This window comes from Phyllosticta citriasiana, assembly GCF_038021145.1.
Source record: "Phyllosticta citriasiana strain CBS 120426 chromosome Unknown IWZ02scaffold_7, whole genome shotgun sequence".
NCBI lineage: Eukaryota > Fungi > Ascomycota > Dothideomycetes > Botryosphaeriales > Phyllostictaceae > Phyllosticta > Phyllosticta citriasiana.
In genome coordinates this window covers 1993709-2014345 of record NW_027117284.1, presented here as the reverse complement: position 1 = coordinate 2014345, position 20637 = coordinate 1993709, and the positions used below count along the sequence as shown (strand labels likewise).

General features: G+C 54.7%; 8 protein-coding genes across 8 annotated transcripts; 4 read left to right on the top strand and 4 right to left on the bottom strand.

Moving 5' to 3' along the window:
• Positions 1 to 17: 17 nt before the first annotated feature.
• On the bottom strand, positions 18 to 1857 carry IWZ02DRAFT_286767 (uncharacterized protein). The gene has a single exon (XM_066763713.1). The coding sequence runs from the start codon at positions 1565 to 1567 to the stop codon at positions 176 to 178; it is 1392 nt and encodes a 463-aa protein (XP_066622697.1). The 5' UTR covers positions 1568 to 1857; the 3' UTR covers positions 18 to 175.
• A 680-nt stretch (positions 1858 to 2537) lies between these two features.
• Positions 2538 to 5685, top strand: IWZ02DRAFT_286689 (CDC45 family). Its single transcript, XM_066763712.1, has 2 exons — positions 2538 to 3501; positions 3549 to 5685. Exons 1-2 carry the CDS (start codon positions 2749 to 2751, stop codon positions 5340 to 5342), a joined length of 2547 nt encoding a protein of 848 aa, XP_066622696.1. The 5' UTR covers positions 2538 to 2748; the 3' UTR covers positions 5343 to 5685.
• A 906-nt stretch (positions 5686 to 6591) lies between these two features.
• IWZ02DRAFT_520508 (MFS transporter) lies at positions 6592 to 8905 on the top strand (the record flags this gene model as incomplete). The annotated part of the gene is made up of 5 exons (XM_066770768.1): positions 6592 to 6698; positions 6798 to 7075; positions 7169 to 7649; positions 7758 to 7904; positions 8004 to 8905. 5 exons carry the CDS (start codon positions 6592 to 6594, stop codon positions 8614 to 8616), a joined length of 1626 nt encoding a protein of 541 aa, XP_066622695.1. The 3' UTR covers positions 8617 to 8905.
• A 729-nt stretch (positions 8906 to 9634) lies between these two features.
• Positions 9635 to 10714, bottom strand: IWZ02DRAFT_286658 (uncharacterized protein). The gene is made up of 2 exons (XM_066763711.1): positions 9963 to 10714; positions 9635 to 9905 (listed from the first exon to the last, which is right to left on the bottom strand). The coding sequence occupies exons 1-2, from the start codon at positions 10432 to 10434 to the stop codon at positions 9772 to 9774; spliced, it is 606 nt and encodes a 201-aa protein (XP_066622694.1). The 5' UTR covers positions 10435 to 10714; the 3' UTR covers positions 9635 to 9771.
• A 482-nt stretch (positions 10715 to 11196) lies between these two features.
• IWZ02DRAFT_286560 (FAD dependent oxidoreductase-domain-containing protein) lies at positions 11197 to 13414 on the top strand. Its single transcript, XM_066763710.1, has 2 exons — positions 11197 to 12026; positions 12074 to 13414. The coding sequence occupies exons 1-2, from the start codon at positions 11379 to 11381 to the stop codon at positions 12989 to 12991; spliced, it is 1566 nt and encodes a 521-aa protein (XP_066622693.1). The 5' UTR covers positions 11197 to 11378; the 3' UTR covers positions 12992 to 13414.
• Positions 13415 to 13887: 473 nt separating this feature from the next.
• IWZ02DRAFT_433737 (uncharacterized protein) lies at positions 13888 to 14676 on the bottom strand (the record flags this gene model as incomplete). The annotated part of the gene is made up of 1 exon (XM_066766317.1): positions 13888 to 14676. One exon carries the CDS (start codon positions 14674 to 14676, stop codon positions 13888 to 13890), a length of 789 nt encoding a protein of 262 aa, XP_066622692.1.
• A 1114-nt stretch (positions 14677 to 15790) lies between these two features.
• IWZ02DRAFT_453519 (tat pathway signal sequence) lies at positions 15791 to 17441 on the top strand. The gene is made up of 4 exons (XM_066767656.1): positions 15791 to 16492; positions 16550 to 16681; positions 16750 to 16980; positions 17068 to 17441. Exons 1-4 carry the CDS (start codon positions 16252 to 16254, stop codon positions 17313 to 17315), a joined length of 852 nt encoding a protein of 283 aa, XP_066622691.1. The 5' UTR covers positions 15791 to 16251; the 3' UTR covers positions 17316 to 17441.
• A 372-nt stretch (positions 17442 to 17813) lies between these two features.
• Positions 17814 to 19025, bottom strand: IWZ02DRAFT_433735 (uncharacterized protein; the record flags this gene model as incomplete). The annotated part of the gene is made up of 1 exon (XM_066766316.1): positions 17814 to 19025. The coding sequence occupies one exon, from the start codon at positions 19023 to 19025 to the stop codon at positions 17814 to 17816; it is 1212 nt and encodes a 403-aa protein (XP_066622690.1).
• Positions 19026 to 20637: the final 1612 nt, after the last annotated feature.

Below are 20637 nucleotides of genomic sequence, written 5' to 3'. Positions count from 1 at the left end.
TATATTCTTGATTGAAAAAAAAAAAAAAAACAGTGGAAAAAAAAACATTATCATAACGCTATACTGATTATAGAAACCCCCAGTTGGTCTATTATGGTATCTGCGCCAGGGACCTCCACCAGGTCCATCGAATATCCGAACTCCTCGCTGGGAAGCAGCATCGAAAGAATCGCAATCAGACGTTGGCATCAGAACGAGCCGTCCTGGGCCTATCTTCGCTCTTCTTCGTTTCATCGAGAGAGTTGGCCGTCGTTGGCCTTGCTGTCCTCTCGTCGGCGTTTCCGTAGATGATTCTTTCCGCCCAGGCAGCACGTTCCTTTTCCTCAAACTCCTCTGCCTTGGCGCAGCGTACGCGCGTGGCAATGACCGAAGCAACGTTGCCAAGGAGCCACCAGGCGAAGAGGATGGGAAGGTTGCGGTAGGCGCGGTTGGAGCAGCCTTCGCTCCAAATGGTGATGAGCAGCTCGTATGCGTTGTGCGCCGGGAGCGCGTAACCCCAATGGAAAAAGCCTGGGGTCAGCTCAAATGGCTGGACCGTTGAAGTAACGTTGAAGATGACCCAGAAGAGGACAATGAAGGGCAGGAATGACATGGAAACAAAAGCCGTTGCAAAGTCAAAGACAAAGTAGTGGATGTGCATCAACAGCCATAGCACCATCCACGTCAAGGCAAAGTCGCTTCCAGTGACTGCCCAACTCTCTTTGTAGGCCCAAATGTAGCCAGCCATGCAAAGGGCACCCACAAAGGTGTAGAGAACAGAAAGACCGAAGCGTATGAGGAAGTTGTCGAGGCGTGGCAGGCGGGAGAGGAAGCGCATTTGCGAAGAGATGCCATTGATTGCCATGAGGAAGAAGAACTGGGCAATGATGGGCATGACCATGCCTACAGTGTTGAACATGACTCGACCGCCATTGGTCATGGGTTGAATCGGCGCAAGGCTTGGCTGAACAGGATTCAAAAGAGCTTGTACGGCGGCACGGTCCGTAGTGTTGAGATACTGAAGGGCAGCTGTCCCATTCATGCCCTTGTAGGCATTTCCTGCCGCGTTTCCAAGTTTTTGTAGGTTGGCCTCTACCAAGCTGGCCACAAAGGAGGGGAAGCGGACGGAGTTCCAAATGACGGTCATGGTGTCGGTGGCTTGATATGAGGCTGCAGGTGCGCCGCCTCCCAAGGCTGACGACAAACGGGCGCTAGCTCCTTGATGCGTGTAGAGAGCACCCCAGTAATGGCCTTGACAAACGGCATTGCGAACGTCTTGAGGAGTCGCGTACTCGGATACGCTATGTGTTTCGACAGTGGGGAAACTGGGTGCTTGCATTTCATCGTATGCCGCCGCCACGGAACGTCCAAGGATTCCTCCATCAAAGTCGACCACAAGGACGCGGAAGTTGTGGACTCTGGTATTCTGCTTGTAAAAGGATCCGTAGAGGTAGAACATGGTGGTCAGGAAAAGCAGCTGGAGGAGTACAAAGACGGCGACGCTCTGTATTGCAAATAGCTTGAACTTGCCCTGCCAGAACGAGTCATAGCGGACGATGCGGTTGCTGGAGCGTCTAAAGATGTTCATCTTGGCGGATGATTGTTAGAAGTGTGGAGGAGAGGAGAGAACCAGGTGATTGAGAGTTATATTGCTCCAACGCAAGGGAGATGCAGGAAACCCGAGCAACAATATGAAATAAGAAGTGCTATGACGCGCAGACAGAAGAATCTGGAAGATAGGCAAGAAAAAGCAAGAGCTCGGCCGAGCTGGGGCTGGTCATGATTGTTTCTGTTTGCATGGGATGCGGCGGGTAACTGGGGGCCTGTGTGGTTCGGGAAGGGCAGAGTCCCTTGTCCAGCTCGGGCGCTGACGGCACCGACGGGCGAAACACTCCGCGCGCTCCGCCTCGGCTCGCAACGAGAAGACTGTCATTGTTTGCCTCGTCATTGCTTTCAATTGCTTGCCAGGTGTGCGGCCCCCGATCCACGTTCTTAGTAGAGGCTGCCGCAGTGCTCGGACTTGCTACGTGCGAGATCCGGTCGCTCCGAGCGTAAGTTACCGTGATCCCTGGAGGAATACAATGACGGCGCTTATTGGTGAGTAGCGAGGGGCTGAGGTGTCGTCGACATTTCAGAGTGCGTGAAGCCGACGTGCTCGTGGTAATACGCATGAGGGCAGTGCCAAGTGAGCAATCACGGCACGAGTCTGAAGCCACGGTGGGTCAAATATCGCAATCCATCGGGACTGAGGCAGACTGCGTCTTCCTAGATGCAGCAGGGGCCCGAAGAGTGGTGGTGGTTGTTGGCGACGTCGACGGTGCAGATGGACAAAGGAATGGGTGTTGACGACGGGAGGGCAAGTCGTGCAGCTCGAAGCTGGTTGGACGACGGGTTGTGGTTTCGCGCCGGGGCGGCTGGCTCGCGTTGCGTGGGCAGAACCTAGACCAGACCTGACCTCTCCACAACCAACCTCAACACACTCCTTCCGCCCATACTCCGCCTCCCGCACCCGAATCTCCCACTTACGCGCTTGGTTTCGCGTGTTTTCAACTAGACTGCTAGACCAGTATTGCCTTTACGACTCGCACATGTCACCGCCCGACTTGAAGCCCCTCGCCAGAGCCAGACGCGTCCAATAGCGCGTCTACAGACAGCCCCGAAGCACTAGACAGCACCCGCATCGCATCATCTCGGTCCATAGCGCTCGCATCCATTTTATAGGCTGCACCGACGCGTCAGTCTTGGGGCAATCTACCTGGAGGTTCAAATATGTACCTGCCTAGGTCCCTCATCGCACATCTCTACACGCATCTTTTGCACACGACACACCCGCTTTCTTCGCCGGTCCTTCTCCTCGTCTCTCTCGAACCCGACGCACTATGTGCCTGCCGAATCCTCACAGCGCTCCTGAAGCGCGACTACATTCCTCACAAGATTCAACCAATATCCGGCTACAATGACCTCACTCGCGCCGGCCAAGATCTCGTGCGGCCCATGCGTACGACAGATGGAGGAAGTGGAGGTGTAGTCATATGCCTGGGCGTTGGTGGGCTCGTGGACCTGGAAGATTTACTGGGGCTTGAAGAAGAGGATGGCGGCGCCAGCTATGGGGGCGTCGAGATATGGGTTATGGACGCCCGGCGGCCGTGGAATTTGAGCAACGTATTTGGAGGACGAGGTGATGCTCCCTCGGAAGAAAACGACTTGCCTACACGGATCCCTGGCGTCGACCGCGGAAGACTGTCAAGAATGTACAAACCAGGGAAGGGTGGTATAGTCGTGTTTGACGACGGCGATGTGGATGAAGAGATGGAACGGGAACGAGAAGCGTACTGCGCCCTTGAGCAAATGCCCGAGCTCGGTGATGACGACCTCGAAGACGAGAGCGATGTGGATGAAGATGTCGCCGAGGACGAAGCACCAACTTCTGGACAGGCGGGACGGAAAAGGAAAACATGGGATGACGAGGATGAAGAGACGGAAGACGAAAGTCGTCCTGCTCAGCGGCGCAGAAGCAACTCGGTGCGTCATCAGATGCTTTATCGTGCTGGCACAGCTAACTCGACCAGTCATCATCGATCCCATCATCTCCATCACGACCGCCTCGGCGCGGATTGGCCATTTTAGGACATTCTTCTGATTTTTCGCGCTCCGATTCAATAGCCCGGTCGTCTCCGCCTGTCCAAGTTGCGGGACAACCTTCTGCCAAAAAACTTCGACGCCAACTTCTCAAGCTTCGCACTCAGCATAACAAAATCCTGGAAGATTACTACTCCCTTGGAACATCATACTCCGAACCTGTTTCTTCAATAGCATACAGTCTCGCCTCCGAACTCGGACGGGAAGACAATGACCTTCTCTGGCAAGCCATCGTTGGCGTCAGCAGCCTGGAGCTCTACGGCCGAACCCCTACCGGACTTGGTCTTTCGTCTTCCCCCAAGGGCTGGCATGGCTCTCGAGGCGATCAAATCAGAGCACTGCTCCAAGATGAAGTTCGCCGTCTGAACCCTGTAGATCTCAAAGACATGACTAGAGAAGCGAATCTAGGAGAATCCGGTGGCGTCATTCCTACGCATGCAAGATCACCCACGGATAATTCCATTCGGCTCTCGCCAGAACCTCGGTTTTTACTGATACGACATTGGAGTCTATACGACAGCATGCTCCACTCGCCCTATCTGTGTGCAAAGCTGCGCATCTGGACAGACGTTGGACGTCGGCGACTACACAAGCTGCTCGCAAAAATGGGCGTGAGCTTATCTCAGTGCAGACAAAATTATACGCACATGGACATGGATCTCAAGCGTGGTCTGCGGGAAAAGCTTCTCCATTTTGCACCTCAATATGGACTGGACGGCCTGGTCCCTGGCGCAACAAACAAGGGAGCCGGCAAGGAGGGTTGGGGGTTTGTCAGATGCTGGGGCTGGAAGGCATGTCTCTCGGCGATTGACGTTGGTGTAGTTCTTGGTGCGATTCTTGAAGTCGGCTCAAGTCTCTCGACGTCTGGGAGCTCCTCCCCGCCCCTTCCACCGACACCTCAATCTCTCGACTCACAGTCCAACATGAATTCAAGCGATCAGTCCAAGACTGATGAAGAGGCCGCCCAAGACGCCATCACATCTAGATTCTGGCTCGCATATGACGCACTTACCTCCCCCAATCTACTGATGCAACACGTTCCAATTGCACAGCATCTGCATCGCGCCATACTGCGCACTGGCACTGCCCTCATTGCAAAGCAGCAGCTGCGCCACTTAAGAGCTTTTCGAATGACGATAGTCAAGGATGGTCCTGATGTCCCGCTCTTTGCACACCCAGGCGCGCTAGTCAAGCTGGCATTGTGGCTGCAGGAGGCTGTGCAGGAGATGGAAGGCAAGAGAGGAAAGAGCAGTGGCAGTGAGCTTGTGATAGCTGGCTTGGACGAGCCAAGAGGCGTCTACATCGTCGTCGGACTGGGAGGAGGCGGCACGACGGTGCAAAGCAAGGAAAAGGACAAGAGGAGGGCTGAGAAGCAAAAGCAAAGAAACGAAAAGCGCGAGGCTCGACGACTCGAAAAGGCGGAGCGCAAGCAACGCGAACTCGAGCGCCGGCTCGCAAACGGCGAGGACGTTGATGAGGACGACGAAGACGTTGAGACTGAGGAAGAGGACAGCAGCGACAGTGAAAGCGAGGACGAGGTGCAGGAAAGCGACCAGGGAAAAGGGGCACGGCGGAACCGGTTTGGCATCGCCTTTCAGGAAGTCATTGAAGAGACTGGGGCGCGTGTCAAGGTGGACAGTTTCGACCACTGCGTCGTGGAAGTGCGGAAAGAGGATCTGAGCGGTTTCTTGGAGCAACTGAGCCTAAAGGCAATTGTTGGATAGGCCAAGACGCGGAACGGGGACAGCAAAAGGCTCGATCACGACGACAAGGCATAGCCAAGACATGGTGTTGGGGGATGGTGGTTTTTCTGGGGTGAGTCTTCAGCACGTTTTCACGCTTATACCATTCATATGGCTGGCCCGCCAGGCGAGGGGCATGTGGCATCTGCATATCCACTGTGGTGTGAGAGTAGTTACTAGGCGCAGACAGGTGCATATGGATCTCTTCCCTATTTCTCCCGCCCTCTAGCTGCATGGATCCGTTGGCGACAACGATACCAGAGACCTTTCGTTGCCTGCTAAACCAGTCGTAGGCAAAACCGAGGCCAACGGCCTGGCTGGCTCGAAGGATTTCACTTTCAAGGCATGATTGACGGCAGGAATGACACCGGGCCCGGCTCTGCAGCAGCAGATTTTAAGCTTTTTGGATGGCTCCGTTGCTAGCTGCACTAGAAGCCCTGCGCCACCCGCGACTTTTAACTACACGTCTCGTCTGATTGGACGTCGTCCTCTGCTCTAACCCAGCCATCTGGAGATGGACGTTGCGTCGTTCTCTTCTCACGGTTGACATCACGCCCAATGGCTGTCTTGCCTCTGGCAGCCTGTTCGAAGGAGTCAAGTCGAGCCATTCCAAGCCTCACGATACACCAATTCTCCCGTCCGCAACCAGAGATCGTCGCCAGTCGGCGTCAGACTCGACGATGGCAGACCAGAGAAAGGAACTCCTCTTTTGACGCAATGACGCCAGACCTGCCGCCGCCGCCAAGGCAGACAGATCGGCGGCATGCTCGACTCACACAAACGACGGACCGCACCAAAGAATAATGATACGTCAAACGGGCCGAGCGAGTAAACAAGACCAGACGAAAGGGCAGTGCACCGGCGAGGTCGAGACTTCTGGGCGCCGCCTGCGTAGCGTGCGGTGCTTGCCTGCTTGCAGTGCATGATCTCAGCAAGCACTGCCTTGTGTCTGCCTCTGGACCCTGCCCTCCCCTGCCACTCTCTCCCCGTTGGCGTTCGAAAGATGGGCGTACGTCGGACAAGACGCTAAGGGGGCGCATTGCGCCAATCTGGGTCTTTTCTTGGCCTTCTTCTTCGTCCCGTGGCTTGGCTTGGTTTGGTTTCAAACTTTTATACTGACGGGCGTCCCACCTCGTCCCGGCGGCCTGCCTTTTGGAAAAGAGCGTGGGACGGAAAAAGAAGAAAAAGAGAGAGAGAAGGAAAGAATTACTTCTACTGCTCTCGCCTGATCATGGCTCCCAACTTTTCGATACAACAACAACAACCGGCGGAGATGCAGGAGAAGACGACGACGGCGACGGCGACAACGGACGACTTGACACACATCACCAGCGTGGCGTCTACCACAACCACCACCATCGTAACACCACCATGCCCACTCCTGACCAAAGAAACGCCGCTGGACGCGGCATTCCCGACGTCAGCCTCATCCAACAGCGAAGACGACGACGGCGACGAAGCGCTCGCCTTCCTGACGACGCACCCGCGGCGGCGCGAGATCTTTGCCGAGGCGCGGGCCATCCTCGACGACGACGCGGCGCGGGCGGCGCTGGTGCGCAAGATCGATTGGAACATTGCGCCGCTGCTGTGCTGCGTGTACTTTTTGCAGTTTCTGGATAAGAACACGATTAGCTACACGAGCGTCATGGGCATGCGGCATGATACGCATATGAAGGGGCAGCAGTATAATGATGTGGGCATGCTGTTTTATGCTAGTGAGTTTGTCGGCCTGCCTATGTGCCTGCATATCTGGCTGTCTGTGTTTTTGGGGTGATGATGGTGCTGACGACGAATGTGGCGGCCACCAGGCTACCTCGTCTTCGAATTCCCAACTCAGTACCTCGCGCAGCGCCTCAACCGCGTCAGCCTATACATGGGCATCAACATCATGCTGTGGGGCATTGTGCTGGGATGCCACGCAGCAGCAACGTCGTTCGGCGCGCTGGCGGTGCTGCGCACGCTGCTCGGCGTCTTCGAAGCCTGCATCCCGCCGCTGCTGGTCCTCATCGTCGCCATGTGGTACCGCAAGGAAGAGCAGGGCCGGCGCATCTCGTGGTTCTACGTTTGCAACAGCGTGACCAAGATATTTGGCGGGTTGGTCGCGTATGGGATCAGCTATGTGCAGGGCACCATGGCGACGTGGCGCATTTTTTTCCTGGCTATTGGGTTGGCGACGGTGGCGACGGGGTGGGCTGTCTGTGTTAGGTTGCCGGATAGCCCTGTGCAGGCGCGCCGCTTTAGGGCTGCCGAGAAGGTCGCTGTGTTGTTGAGGATTAGGGATAATCAGAGGTATGTTGTTAATGTGGCGGTGGTCCCCCTAAATCCCACCCCCCCCCCCCCCCCCCCCCCCTGGCTTGACCCCTCGTTTGTGTTGACTGGGTCTGACTGGTATGATAGCGGCACGCAAAACAAGCACCTCAAACGCGACCAAGTCGTCGAGGCCTTCACCGACGTGCGCGTGTGGCTCATGTGCCTGAGCATGATGCTAACCGCCATACCCAACGGCGGCATTGCAAACTTCAACAACATCCTGCTGACGACGTTGTGCGTGTTTTTTTCCCTTACCCTACTACCCCTTCCCCTCTCAACCCAACCAAGTTCCCCCTTTCGCCTTCTTCCATCAAGCTAATCCCCGGCGCGCAGCGGCTACACCAACCGCGAAGCCCTCGCCTTCGACGCGCCAATAGGCTTCATCAGCGGCATCTTCATCCTAACCCTCGGCTACCTAAGCGACCGCTACAACAACCGCAGCACGATCAGCATCCTATGTCTCCTCCCGACCATCGCCGGCGGGTTCCTCATGTTCTACCTCGTCGACCCGTCCACGGGGCATCCGAGATCCAAACCCCTCTTACTGCTCGCCTCGCTACTTTCCGGGAGCTACAACGCGTCCTTCATGGTGCTGTTGGCGTGGATCGCGAGCAACGTTGCTGGCCATAGTAAGAAGGTGACTGTGAATGCGCTGGCGCTGGTTTGTTTGAGTCTTGGGAGTATTTTGGGAACGCAGACGTTCCGCGCTGATCAGAAACCGGTGTATGCGGCGGGGAAGCTGAGTATTGTCGTTTGTTTAATGGTCGATTGCGTTGTCCTGGGCGTGCTGCAGTGGTGTAATGGGAGACTGAATCGGCGGAATGAGAGGGTGCGGAGGGAGTTGGGGGTTAGGGAGGGAGGAGAGGAGTGGAGGAGGGAGGTGGAGAGGGTCGCGTGGGGCGATGTTAGTGATGGGAAGAATGTGTTTTTTAGGTATACGCGGTAGACAGGAGGAGAGCGGAGAATGTGAAGGGATTGGGATAAGGACAGGCAAAAGGGCATGAAATGACCATTGAACATTGCCTTCCAGGCATCGCTGGCTCGCGACATAGCCCTGGAGTCGACGACGAATATTTTCTTGGCTGCCGTGTCGAATGATCTGTCGTAGACGACAAGGCGAACATCGCCGTCAGGGTCGGAGACCTTCACGTCTGGGTCGTCCATGGCTGGTTGCTCAAGTGGGTGAGAGTTGAATGCTCCTTGTACCTGTACCGTATGGCGATCAAATGCTCGGGTACTCTCGCGCAATGTAGCCTGAATGCTTCCCGTCAGCAGCCTGTTGTGGTGTATGAATGCTTCCCATCTGCCTTCTCACCTTTGGTTGTGGGCGTCGCGACCGACTGCACTGAGGTTCGGTTCGGTCCTGTGGTGAGAGGTCGGTGTTGAAGGTCGCCAGGTGGGTCAGATCTTCAAGTGAGGAGACGAGGGCCTGAGAGACGAGAAAGTGATCCAGTCGAAGACCTGCGCAGGTGAGAGAGGACATGGACTTGGGATACGGGAGGTGGGAGGTGGGAGGTGGGAGGTGGATTCGGTAGACCGGTGCAGACGAGCGAGTGTTTGTCGTTAGAATCACACGAAGGTGAATAATTTTGCAAGCAGTGTGGGCGGAGGTAGAAGATTCGTGACGCGCTCTTAGCGCAGGAACGAGGAAGGTGCCATGCCCAATCCTACGCCTGGTGCCTCAGACAAGGAGCATTCGCATGCCCTGACAAACATACTTACGAAGCACACGAGTACGCTGTGGCAGTCCGTACTCCTACTCGAATGCAAAATAAATCCCTTACACCACCACCAAAGTAAAAAACCTCTTATGAAATGGTCTAATTGATGATTGCTGCCTGTCTTTCAACATGACAGCGATGTCTTTCCAGCAGCGCGGATGGTATTGAATCCATGATCTTTTGCACCGAATTCCAGAGTTTCGAGGAAGTAAAGGTATTCTGACAAGACAAAGACGACAGACGGGGGAGACGATGACTAGAAACGCAAAGAGTCTCATCAGCTTCACAAAGCTCCCGGAGGCTGAGGCAGAACTCGGTCGCTCGCATCCTCTCTAGTCGGAACCCAGCCTTCTTTAAGGACAGAATGAGCGAGCCAAATGTTAGTGCATCGCACTCGGGTTCACAAAAGCATCGTCTCGTAAGGCTAGCGTTGATATCCGATAAGTATCAACGACTCCGTCGACAGCGTCCACAATCTGTGTGAGGGTTTTCTCTCGCGTTGTAAGAATGTTTTCTGCCTCAGATCAGTCCCAAGAGCAACTGAGCAAGAAAACGCAATCCTAGTACTTACCAATGACGTCAGGGGGCAAATGATTGTCCGGAGAGATTGGGTCAAGGGCCTTCGACCCTCGCGTTGGACACTTCCCGTCTCGGACGCGCACTGACATGACCAGTTCGCCGACGAGCTTCTCAAACAATTGGAGCTGCCCAAGTTCCCACGCGACCCAAAGCCAATCCTCATACCCGGGGGTCACTATAACGGCTTTGTGTTGGGCGATCCATGATTTGGCCCATGGTTGGAGAAGCTGTGTTGCGCCGTACTTATCAGTCAACCTCGTAAGCTGAACCAGCTGTTTGAAGTCCAGAGACGACGGCACTTCCTTGAAGCGTAGGTGTACAATGTTCAGCAAGATGGCCAAGCTGGAGGCATCATCATCCGGGAGAGGAATGACGCGTTCGGTAGCGTACGAAGATTGTGCGGCCTGTGATTCTCGAAAGGGCCCATAGAGCATTGCGCGCCAGGCATCGCAACCCGAAGACATGGCCTCTGATGAAACAAGAAAGATCTGCCTGGAAGTAGCTTCCGCAAAGTCTGAGTTTGATGTTATAAGCCGTAAATCCCCCTTGTCGTCAAATTTCACAACTTCTAGATCTTGTTCCCCGACGGCATCGACGCGCTACAATTTCGAGTTTTGAAAGAAGATCTGATAGGGAGAGAAACAGGATCGCGGCGAGCGTCGTGTAGGGCATTGGAGTCCGAAGCCACGCCTTACGGCCTGGACTGCTTGTCGACAGGACCAGGACGAGCAAAGTAGCGGACCTTTCTTGGAGCATTGGAGTTCGACCGACAGCCGGGCACGACGCGATTATTCAGCGGTGACGCGCATGCACGTGAAACTCACTGGGTAGCCGCTTCAGCGAGATCGGGCGGTCCAGCACTTCAGTTCATCTGAGGTCGTCAGCCCTTTTTGCCGAGGTTTGGGCGAAATACATCATGGCTGTGAGGTATGCGAAATTAAAGCCCAAAATCGCCTTTTGTCGTTCAACCTGATATCCAGACACTTTCCCAAGGCCCTATCGAGACCAGGCCAGGTCGTGCCCTTGCGACACCAGAACATCTGAAGACTGACAACACATTTCTTCTGGAGCTTCATTCGCCTGCTTTTCAGTATTCTCGCCATGCTGGCATTTGGACATCACATCGGAAATGCCATGTCCGCCATCCAGTGACGATCGCCAACGCGACTACGCGCTTTCTTTACTATTTTGGGAATCTCCAAGCGGACAACCTTGTTCCGCAGGGAAACAGGGTGCACAAACGGAGCGGTGCGACGCAGCCAGCGGGGCTTGGACATCCCGCTCCCCGCAAATCCAATCTGGCCTCAAACTTCGTATAAAGACGACGGCTTCCACATGAGGCAACAGATTACTCAAACTTCTCAAGGCGAATTCCCATCGGCTCCGGTCCGAGAGCAAAAACCCGGCGATGGACTTCGTCGTGATCCCTGTGCTCAACTTCCTGAAGACTATCTGGACCGGCATCAGAGAGTTCGTCAGGCTCAATTCGGGCTACATTGAGATACTGGTGCGCGCCAGTCGCAATCCTGGCCTGCCTGTTTTATCACCAGCCCGGCCATATTGGCTCAAAAATCCACCTTTCCCACACCTGGTGAACATTCGATCAGATCGTCTTTCTTCCGAGACCGACATTGTCGTCATTGGCAGCGGGATCACGGGTGTTGCTGTTGCAAGAACGTTACTCCTTGAAGCAGAGAGGAAGAAAGAAACGAAGCGAGTTGTGGTCTTGGAGGCAAGACAGATTTGCAGTGGAGCTACAGGCCGCAATGGCGGGCACATTAAAGCTCCAACGTACGATGGTCTAGCACTTTTAAGGAAGCGGTTTAGCGTGCAGAGGGCAGCTGAATTGATGAGGTTCCAGGCGAAACATCTGGAAGTCTTGACCAGGCTCTGTCAACAAGAAAGGATTGATGTTGCGGAATGCCGCGAAGTTGAGACCGTCGACCTCTTCATGGACGAGAATCTGTTCAAAAAAGCGCAAAAGCAAGTCGAGGACTGCAGACACATCGTCCCCGAAGTCCCATTAAAGATCTGGAGAGAAGAAAAAGCTAAGGAGGTGAGTGTATCCTGCTGTTTACAGTGCTGTATTGATGAAGCATCGAGAACTTTCACGTTGGCGACCATGTCTGTGGAGCAATCTCATACAAATCTGGCGCCCTCTGGCCTTACCGGTTCGTCACCTCGATCTGGAACGATCTCACTAAACGGTTTCCCTCGACGTTATCTATTGAAACCGACACTCCCGTAGAATCCATTGACGTTGATGAAGCGAACTCACATCCTTTCAAAGTGCACACTCCAAGAGGAGAACTGCGCTGCCGCCATGTTGTCCACGCAAACAACGCGTTTGCCAGCCATCTGATTCCAGGGTTGAAAAGCAAGATGACCGGTCTCAGAGCGCACATGTCTGCGCAAAGACCTGGCATTGAGTTCGAAGATTGCAAAGGCGATCGATCTTGGAGCTTCATCTACAACACCGGGTTCGATTACATTACGCAACGCCCATCTTCCGAGGCCGAGCCTGGCGATTTGATGATTGGCGGAGGCTTCTTCCGCTCTCCCAAAGCCGGACTGGACCAATTCGGCATCTGGGACGACAGCAAGATCGAGCCCATGACCATGACACACTTGAACGGCATTTTACCGACGGTCTTCGGTGCTCACTGGGGCCCCGATGCACGCGAGGGGCGTCTCAAGCAAATATGGTCTGGAATAATTTGCTACACAGCAGACATCCTTCCATATGTCGGCAAGCTGGATCATCGTCTGACGAGCCGTAAGACGAAGCAGAAAGACGCTGCGGAGTGGATCTCTGCAGGCTACCATGGTGATGGCATGGTCCAGGCCTGGCTCTGTGGCACCGCTCTCGGCCTGATGATGTCAGACTCGGAGAATGAGGTTCTCGAAGAGCGGCCCGGCATCCCAGGTGGTACCCTGGCGGAGTGGTTCCCGCACGAGATGCTCATCACCTACAAGCGCATCCAAAGAGCGAATCTTGCGGATATTGCAGACGAGATTTGACGGACAAGATTCACGGCGAAAATGAGACTTGGTACAAATTGGCAAAGACGGACGACTCTTGCGTCCATCGGGCCGGAAGATCAGACAGAGCAGGGTCTTTGTCCAGTGAGCTATGTTTCTCTTCTGTCCTTGCTACATTCCTTTCGAGACTTTCTCTCCTCCAACATGCCTCAAGTCTCAAAGGCATTCCAGCGAATTCACAACATAGAAAAAGAAGAGTCACAGTACGATGTTACTCTCTCAGCAGAGCTATTGATTTTGCGCTCAAATCGCCCTTGTGCTTCAAGAGCAACTGTGTTTTCAAGTCTTCAAGGTCCAGTCCGACGTGAAAGAATCGAGCCACGAACCTGTCCACTCTTCACGAGCATATTTCGACACAACTGTACGACAACCGACGCCTACTCAGCCATGTACCACCACACCATTTCGCGTTCCTGAAACGCAAACTTCGATCTTACCGACGCAACTAAGACGCACCGTCCGCACCGGCGCCGTCTCGTGGCACCACGCAAGGACGCACGTGGCGAAGCAGTCCCAACAAGGAAGGCGAAAACAACATAATTAGCCACAAGAGCGTTCTGTTTCACAGTGTCACAACGGAAGCTCGAGAAAATTAAAAGAGAAAAGATACTGTATTGTTTCTGGTGCTACCGAGGCTGGCGAGCGGATTCGACAACGACGACAACGACGCGCCTCAACGCTTGTTCAGATACCCCACGATGCCAGATAGAGGCTAAGTACATACAATTTGTCCGCCATATGCCACGAAAAGGAATGATTGGCTGCGCTTCCGGCTTCCTCAAGGGCCGGCCCTACTGATGATTGTGCCTGTCCTGTTTCAGTCAGTGCTGTTCTTCTCAATCTGTTCGAGGGAAACTGACCTGATGAAAGACGCTCTACTCAGGCTTAGCCTCAGGCTTAGCCTCAGGCTCGGGCATAGCCTCAGCAGCCGCCTCGCGCTTCTCCGTCTTGTCGTAGCTGCCGTACGAGGCATAAGGGTTGTAAGAACCGTATCCCTCATCATCACGCTTGTAGTTGTCGTACTTGCCGTACGGGCTGTAGGAGCCGTAATCGGCATCGCGCTTGGCCTTCTCGACCTCATCGTAGCTGCCGTAGCTGGCGTAAGGGTTGTAGCTGCCGTAGCCGTCCTGCTCATCACGCTTGCTCTTCTTCTCTACGTTGTCGTAGCTGCCGTACGAGGCGTACGGGTTGTAGGAACCGTAGCCCCTCTTCTCCGGGTAGTTCTTGTACTCGCCGTAGTCCTTGTAGGGGTCGTAGGAGCCGTAGTCGCCGTCGTCGCGCCTGACCTTCTTCTCCTTGTAGCTGCCGTAGCTGGCGTACGGGTTGTACGAGCCGTAATCGCCATCGCGCTTCACCTTTTCTTTGTAGCTGCCGTAGCTACCGTACGGGCTGTAGGACCCGTAGCCCCTCTTCTCGGGATAGTTCTTGTATTCGCCGTAGTCCTTGTAGGGGTCGTACGACCCGTAGTCGGCGTCGTCCCTCCGCTCAATGGCGCGCTTGACCTTCTCCGAGTAAGTCCCGTAGCTCGCGTACGGGCTGTAGCTGCCGTATTCGTCCCGCTTCGCGACGGCGGGTATGGGCTCGCGCGTGTCGAGCGGAGCGGCGACGGCGCTGGTGATGGAGCCCAGGGCCATGAGGCCCACGACGACTTTGGCCAGAACCATGTTGAAGACTTGGATGGAAAGGATTGAAAGAGTTGAGAGGGAGGGAAAGAGAGGGAGTTGGAATTGGTAGACTTGGTTGCTTGTTCTGATCAGACCACTCGACGGAAGTGACTCGACTTTATACCATCGTCGTGTTTACGAGCGTCAGGTCCCCTCGAACCGCGACCACAGCAACCAAAGCTCCGAGTCCCCTCCCTCCCTCCCTTCTTCCCGACTACAAGCTAGCCAGCCTTCCTCAGGATCCACCATCGCCGCTTACGGCGTACTTGCAAAGGAGTCTCGGTGTAAGCGCTCGAGTCTGCAAGTTTGACGCCTGCCTGAAAGTTTGGTCAGCGAGCTACGTCCAGCATGTAACGCTCCCAAAGCACAAGCCGGCACAAGGGGAACCTCTCAGATACAAGCGCGGCGTGGACCAAGGAAGCAGTCCCACGTACGTGTCTCGACCTACTTGCGAGCCTCGGCAGTCCCGCTTATCCTCTCCTTCACGCCTCCACCAGACCCCCAAAATACCTAGACAAGTGTAGTCATTGCCTGAGGCTGTGCGACGCCCAGCGACTCTCTTCGTCAGGCGGAGCAGTCGTTCGTACCTCTCAGAGAGAGATATTCCTCAACCATGGCTTGACGGCGCCGCCGCCGATGCCGCTGCTCTCTGCGCCACCGATGCCGTAATGGTGTTGTGTTAAACAACTTCATTCGAATCAAACCATTTCAAATCCGGGGCTCACCGCGTTATATGACATCAAACTGGACCAGACGTTCGAGACAAAGAGAGAAGGAAGGCTTCGTGGGGGCAGCGTTGTACAGGGCGGAGCTCCCGAATTGCCTTTTTGGGCAATTGCGCTAATGCAAGCACGCGATGGATATAGCTTTATTCGAGCTCGTGGTCGATGTATTTGGGATCGCGGGGGCTCTGCCTGGTGTTCGTGGGGCTTTCAAAGTCATGCTGCACTATTGAAAAGGCTGACGTTTTGCACCGATACCTTGGGAAAATCCCACATCGAGTGTTTGCGCCGTCAAGGTAATGATTCTGTGTTTGTTTGCGCAGTACTGAAAAGGAGTGCGACTTGACCTGTCATCTGGCATGGTCCTGTAATGCAGATTATCTTTTGCTCCTTCCTTTCCATGCGCTTGTTCGAGATGCAGAAGCCTATTCTGACAGACATAAGAGGTAGGCTGAGTTGAGATCCATGCGGTCGGTGGTCAGCATGCGAAACGTCATCCCAAGTCCAAGCCCTCCACGCACCAACGACACGGGGGCCATCTAAAATTAGGCCTTCAGTGGGTATTCCAACACTACCACCACCGTGAGCAACGTCGAAGGAAGAGAGTTCTTCGGACCTTGGAGGTTGCATTCGGCGACTCGATGTGTGGTGGTTCGACTAACGTGAGGCTTGCCCCAGCTGAAAGTCACAAAGAGCGTACAAGGCTCTCGTCTGTGCCCCCAAACTTAAGCCACCACTGACGCTGACGAACTTTTGGACCTCGGACGTCCTTTTGCGGCTTTCTTTTCTCCTTGTCTTTTCAATCTCCCCCTCGGCGGATTTCTTCGTTGTTTGGAACAAGCACTCGATTGCAATGGCTGGAAAATACTCGCGCCTCAGTACTGACGAGGGCAGGGCAGAGGACCACGAGCGCCTCCTCTCCGACGTTGAAGGCTCGCCGGAAATCAAAAACAGGACAAACAGCTGGTGGTCCCTGTCGTCCATCATCGCGCTGTGGGTAGCGACGTTTTGCGTCGCCGGGTTCATTGGGGCGTGGATCGGGGTCCAGCAGACCGAGCACTCGGCAAAAATCATCGACTATATCTCGCAGTACTGTGAGTTGAGGAAATACAAACGGATATCCGGCTTCCATGGACGCTAACAAGTAGCAGCTCCAATAGTCGATGACGTGGGAGTCTACTTCAGCAACATCCGCTTCAATGGCTCCCTGATGAAAGAAAACATCTTCAGGCAAGACGCCAGCCCCGAAGTCGACGCCGCATGGGAGTCTCTCGGCATCAACTGTGCGTTTGCTCCCCCAGATACTCAACCCAAGCTCTTTCTGGACGTAACTGACAACTTTCGCCATCAGACCGCGCGCTCGTCGTGCCGCGGGAAAAGGCAGCCAAGTCCAACCTGCTGCCAGACCAAGTCAAAGTGCGCGAAAAGTACGGCGGCGGCTTCATCGCAAACGTCGAGGGAATGCACCAGCTGCACTGCCTGAACCTGCTGCGCGAGGGCCTTTACTACAACTACGACTACTACAAGGCCAAGGGCGAGGGTGCGTGGGTCAACTCTGACCACGTCATCCGGAGGCACGTCTGTAGGTATTTCAGTCCACTGGTCGACCCTCGATGTCGAAAACCAGCTTCCGTTGGAAAGAACCTGTGCTGATGGACATCTGCGACAGCGCACTGCCTCGACATCATCCGCCAGAATCTCATGTGCAACGTCGACGTCGGCGTGCTTGGCCAGGTCTGGGTCCAGTTTGACGACGATGACCCGTTTGCCTATGTCGACTTCAACACCAAGCATACGTGCCGCAACTTTGACCAGATCCGTGAGTGGGCCAGGGAGCACCAGGTGCCTGAGAATGTCCCCGAGGACTTCATCCAGCCACCCGTGAAAGGTGACAAGATTTACGACGAGATGCCGTGAGGTGCTGGTGCCTGAGGCTAGATAGGTGTGGGGTATGTATATGTATGCATGGCTGAGGCAGAAGCGCGGTTGGCCGTTTTGTTTCTCTTGACTAGTCGATGAATGCGCATTATTTCATAAACTTGATCGGGTACGCCAGTCATCGAACGATGATGCATTGTCTCAAATCAACCTTTTGCCGGACCGGTTGGAGAAGATTCAGACGTTTTTGCGTACATGCTGACGACGAGTGCCATCCATCACGACTCTACGAGCACCAAACAAAATCGATGGACCCGCGTCTGGACTTAAGGAGGCCCCGCTCGATCTCAAAACTCTAGCTTCCTTGGACTAGGAAAAAGACAATCGAAAAAGGAGCCGTGCCTGGCGACGAACGAGCCCCCGTCGAGACGAGCAGCAGCCGCAGTCGTCGCATCCGAGCCCAACCGTACCTAACCTTCGTCGTACCGAATGCCGCTGCACTCTTAACCTTAAAACCCTGCCCCTATGAAGCTCAGCTCAGCTCAGCTCTCCCCCGCCCGTCTCGGCAACGTCAGTCAAGTCAGTCGCCGCAACTTGCTCTTTAGCTCCGGCCTCCTCTTCCGTCTGCACTTCGACCCGCAGCGTCTTTGTCTTCTTGAAGCTCTCCCTCTTGTCCAACCCGCTGATGAACGTTCCCAGATGTGGGAATCTCGTCCGCCACCCCTGCAGTAGCTTGACGCCCTCTCCTCTGACGACAACATCCCCTTGTCCCCAAGCGTCAAGTAGGCCGCCGAGCACTCCAACAACCAAGTCTGCAACTCCGAATGCGCTGCCTTCTCCGTTCAAATATGTCGTCTCCCCATCTGCTCCTACTCCCCTCACAACTGCCTCCAACCGTCTTAGCCCCTCGTCGACTTTGCGCCACATCTTATGTTGCCACGAGCGTTGATGTGTGTCTTTACCCATGTCGCTGGCGTCCGGGACCTGTGGACATGCATCTGCATACGCAAGCATCATCAGCGTCTCAATGATTCCATCCGCTGAGGTCTCAATGTGCCTTTCCCAGCGTACGTCTTCCGGCTGCGTCGCCGCAAGCGACGGCATGACTGTTGCAGTAGGCGCATCGCCAGCTGCATTAGCACTGACGCGTCGATGCGCTGCCTCCAAGTGCGCCAGAATGGGCCGGAGTTCGTGAATGGGCAGCGCATGCGTTAGGCCGGCCGGAGGTACCAGCAATGCCAATGTGGTAGGAGGAGTAGCTGGACATAGCGTGCAAGAAGTAGAGGAGCTGGAAGAAGGCGATGGTGGGGGCGCGATGAGGGTGGTGGGGATTGTGGGGACAGCGCCTGGGGCGGTCCAGGGCACGTCGGTTCTAATGGAGTATGGGAGCCGCTTTTCGTGAAGAGCTATGAGGACTTTGCGGGCTGTTGGTGAAAATGGCGATCGTGTGATGAGTGTGTAATGAGATGGCTGGCCATTGGTTGTAGGTGCTGGATGCGGATATCCAATGTCGGTTGTTGTTGTTGTTGTTGCGTCAACATGTGATTTGATGGTGGAGTGAGATTTATGGCGAGTTGGCGTTCGCGCCCTCGGGGCCGTCGCTTTTGTTTGTTTTTCCTGAGAGGAATTCGGATATGTCAATTCGAGGATGGAGCTCTCCCAAGTACAGTCGTTTTGTTGCGGCTTGCGTTTCAGGAAGTCGATGACGGGACAGAGGACAACGTCGAGCAAGAAGCAAAGCGCGCCCATGAAAGCTGGTTGTTGAGGCTGGTTTCCGGAAGTTTTGTGACAAGAAACCGGTCGGCCTCCAAAGCGCCCACAGACTTAAGTGTCGCGTGGTGTTGACGAATCACCGATCGTTACAGGGATGTCGCAGGGCTGACGTGGATGTTGGCTCGCGTCAGTAGCCCAAAATTGGAATTGGGACTGCCTATTCTGCAGCAAACTCAGAAAAAAATAGAAGTGCGGAGTGGAATGGCCGTAGGATACGATAAACTGTTCTGGAGAAGGTGAGTTAATAGAGCCTCTTTGTCGGCCGGACGAAACCTATTTGTACTGCCGCAGGTTCGTCCTCACAAAGCCAGCGCTACTGGAATCTGAAGCACCAGATGTTTGGACCAGTTTAGGAAACTACACGGCGGCAGAACATCGAGAAACAAGCTCCCTTACAAATGTTCGTACTGCTGACTCGCCGGCGACCATAAACTCACCCGAGAGCCGAATCAGCGTAGATCTTCATCGTCAGGGTCCATTACTAGCCATCGAAAATAAGGCTCTCGCAGATCTTTTTGTGATTGGTCGAGCGCTTACCCATACGCAAGTGACGGGGAGACCGCAGGCGACAAGGGGCAGAGCCTAGAGGCAAGACCAAGCTTCCTCAGTCATGGGTACATTTCCATCAAAGAGAATCCTTGGGTTGGGTTGAGGGTCCGCTAGTGAGACTGAGGCCGCGACGCATAGCCTCTTGGCGCTTTGTTGGGCTCATCTTCTGAACAACTTCTTGTGAAGCTACAAGATGAATCCGGCAGATCATCGCTTGCTGCACACAAGAAGTTGAAAGGTGCGATCACATCTCCATGTCGTGCCGACACTCGGGCTGAACCTTGCTTGCGGATCACAGGAACTGGAGTTCTCGGTAACGGAGACTAGCACCTTTTGGGAGCCTCTCCCGTGCTTCAGGTTGTTCTCGAATTTGCTCTCGCGATGTTTATTCCTTCCAGGCCATGCGAATTCGCAACCCATCATCTTCATGTGCCAGCCCACATACTGAACAAGAGCAATTGCTGGGACAGGGTCCAAGGGTCCTAGAGTTTGTGTGAAAAAGCGGAAACAGGGGTCCATCTTAGTTGCCGGCGGGTATCTAACGGTCCTTGGCTTGGTGTCAGGATGATGTAATTGTGCCCCCTTCCCAATCTTGAAAACGGCAGAAATAATCGAAACTCGACATGAGTTATGTGCTAGGAGGTCGAAATGCGACCCAGCTGTCTTGGTCCAAGTGAAAGAGTGTAGTGGAGCGAATCTTGATCTGGTCGGCAACGAAGAAGCTGCGCGGCTGCGTAAAGCCCTAGCAAAGATGCGAGCTTGATATTCCCCTTCGAAGGTCTTCGATTCAACGGCTTGGTGTCAAGGTCATGGCGCTGCAGTGGGAACGCTACGGTGTCGTGTAACCTTTGGCTGCCAGGTCTCCACGAGAGCCTGGGTTTTGCAGCTCTGGTCAAGGCAGAAAATGGCTCATCAGGACGGGTGGCTGGAGAATTGCACTCTGATGGTCGATCGAGAGAGTTGCTCCGCTATGGAGTGGTGGAAGCCCGTAGAACCGCAAGGGGTTCCAATCAGGGGGCGCAGCGAGCACTGCAGAGTT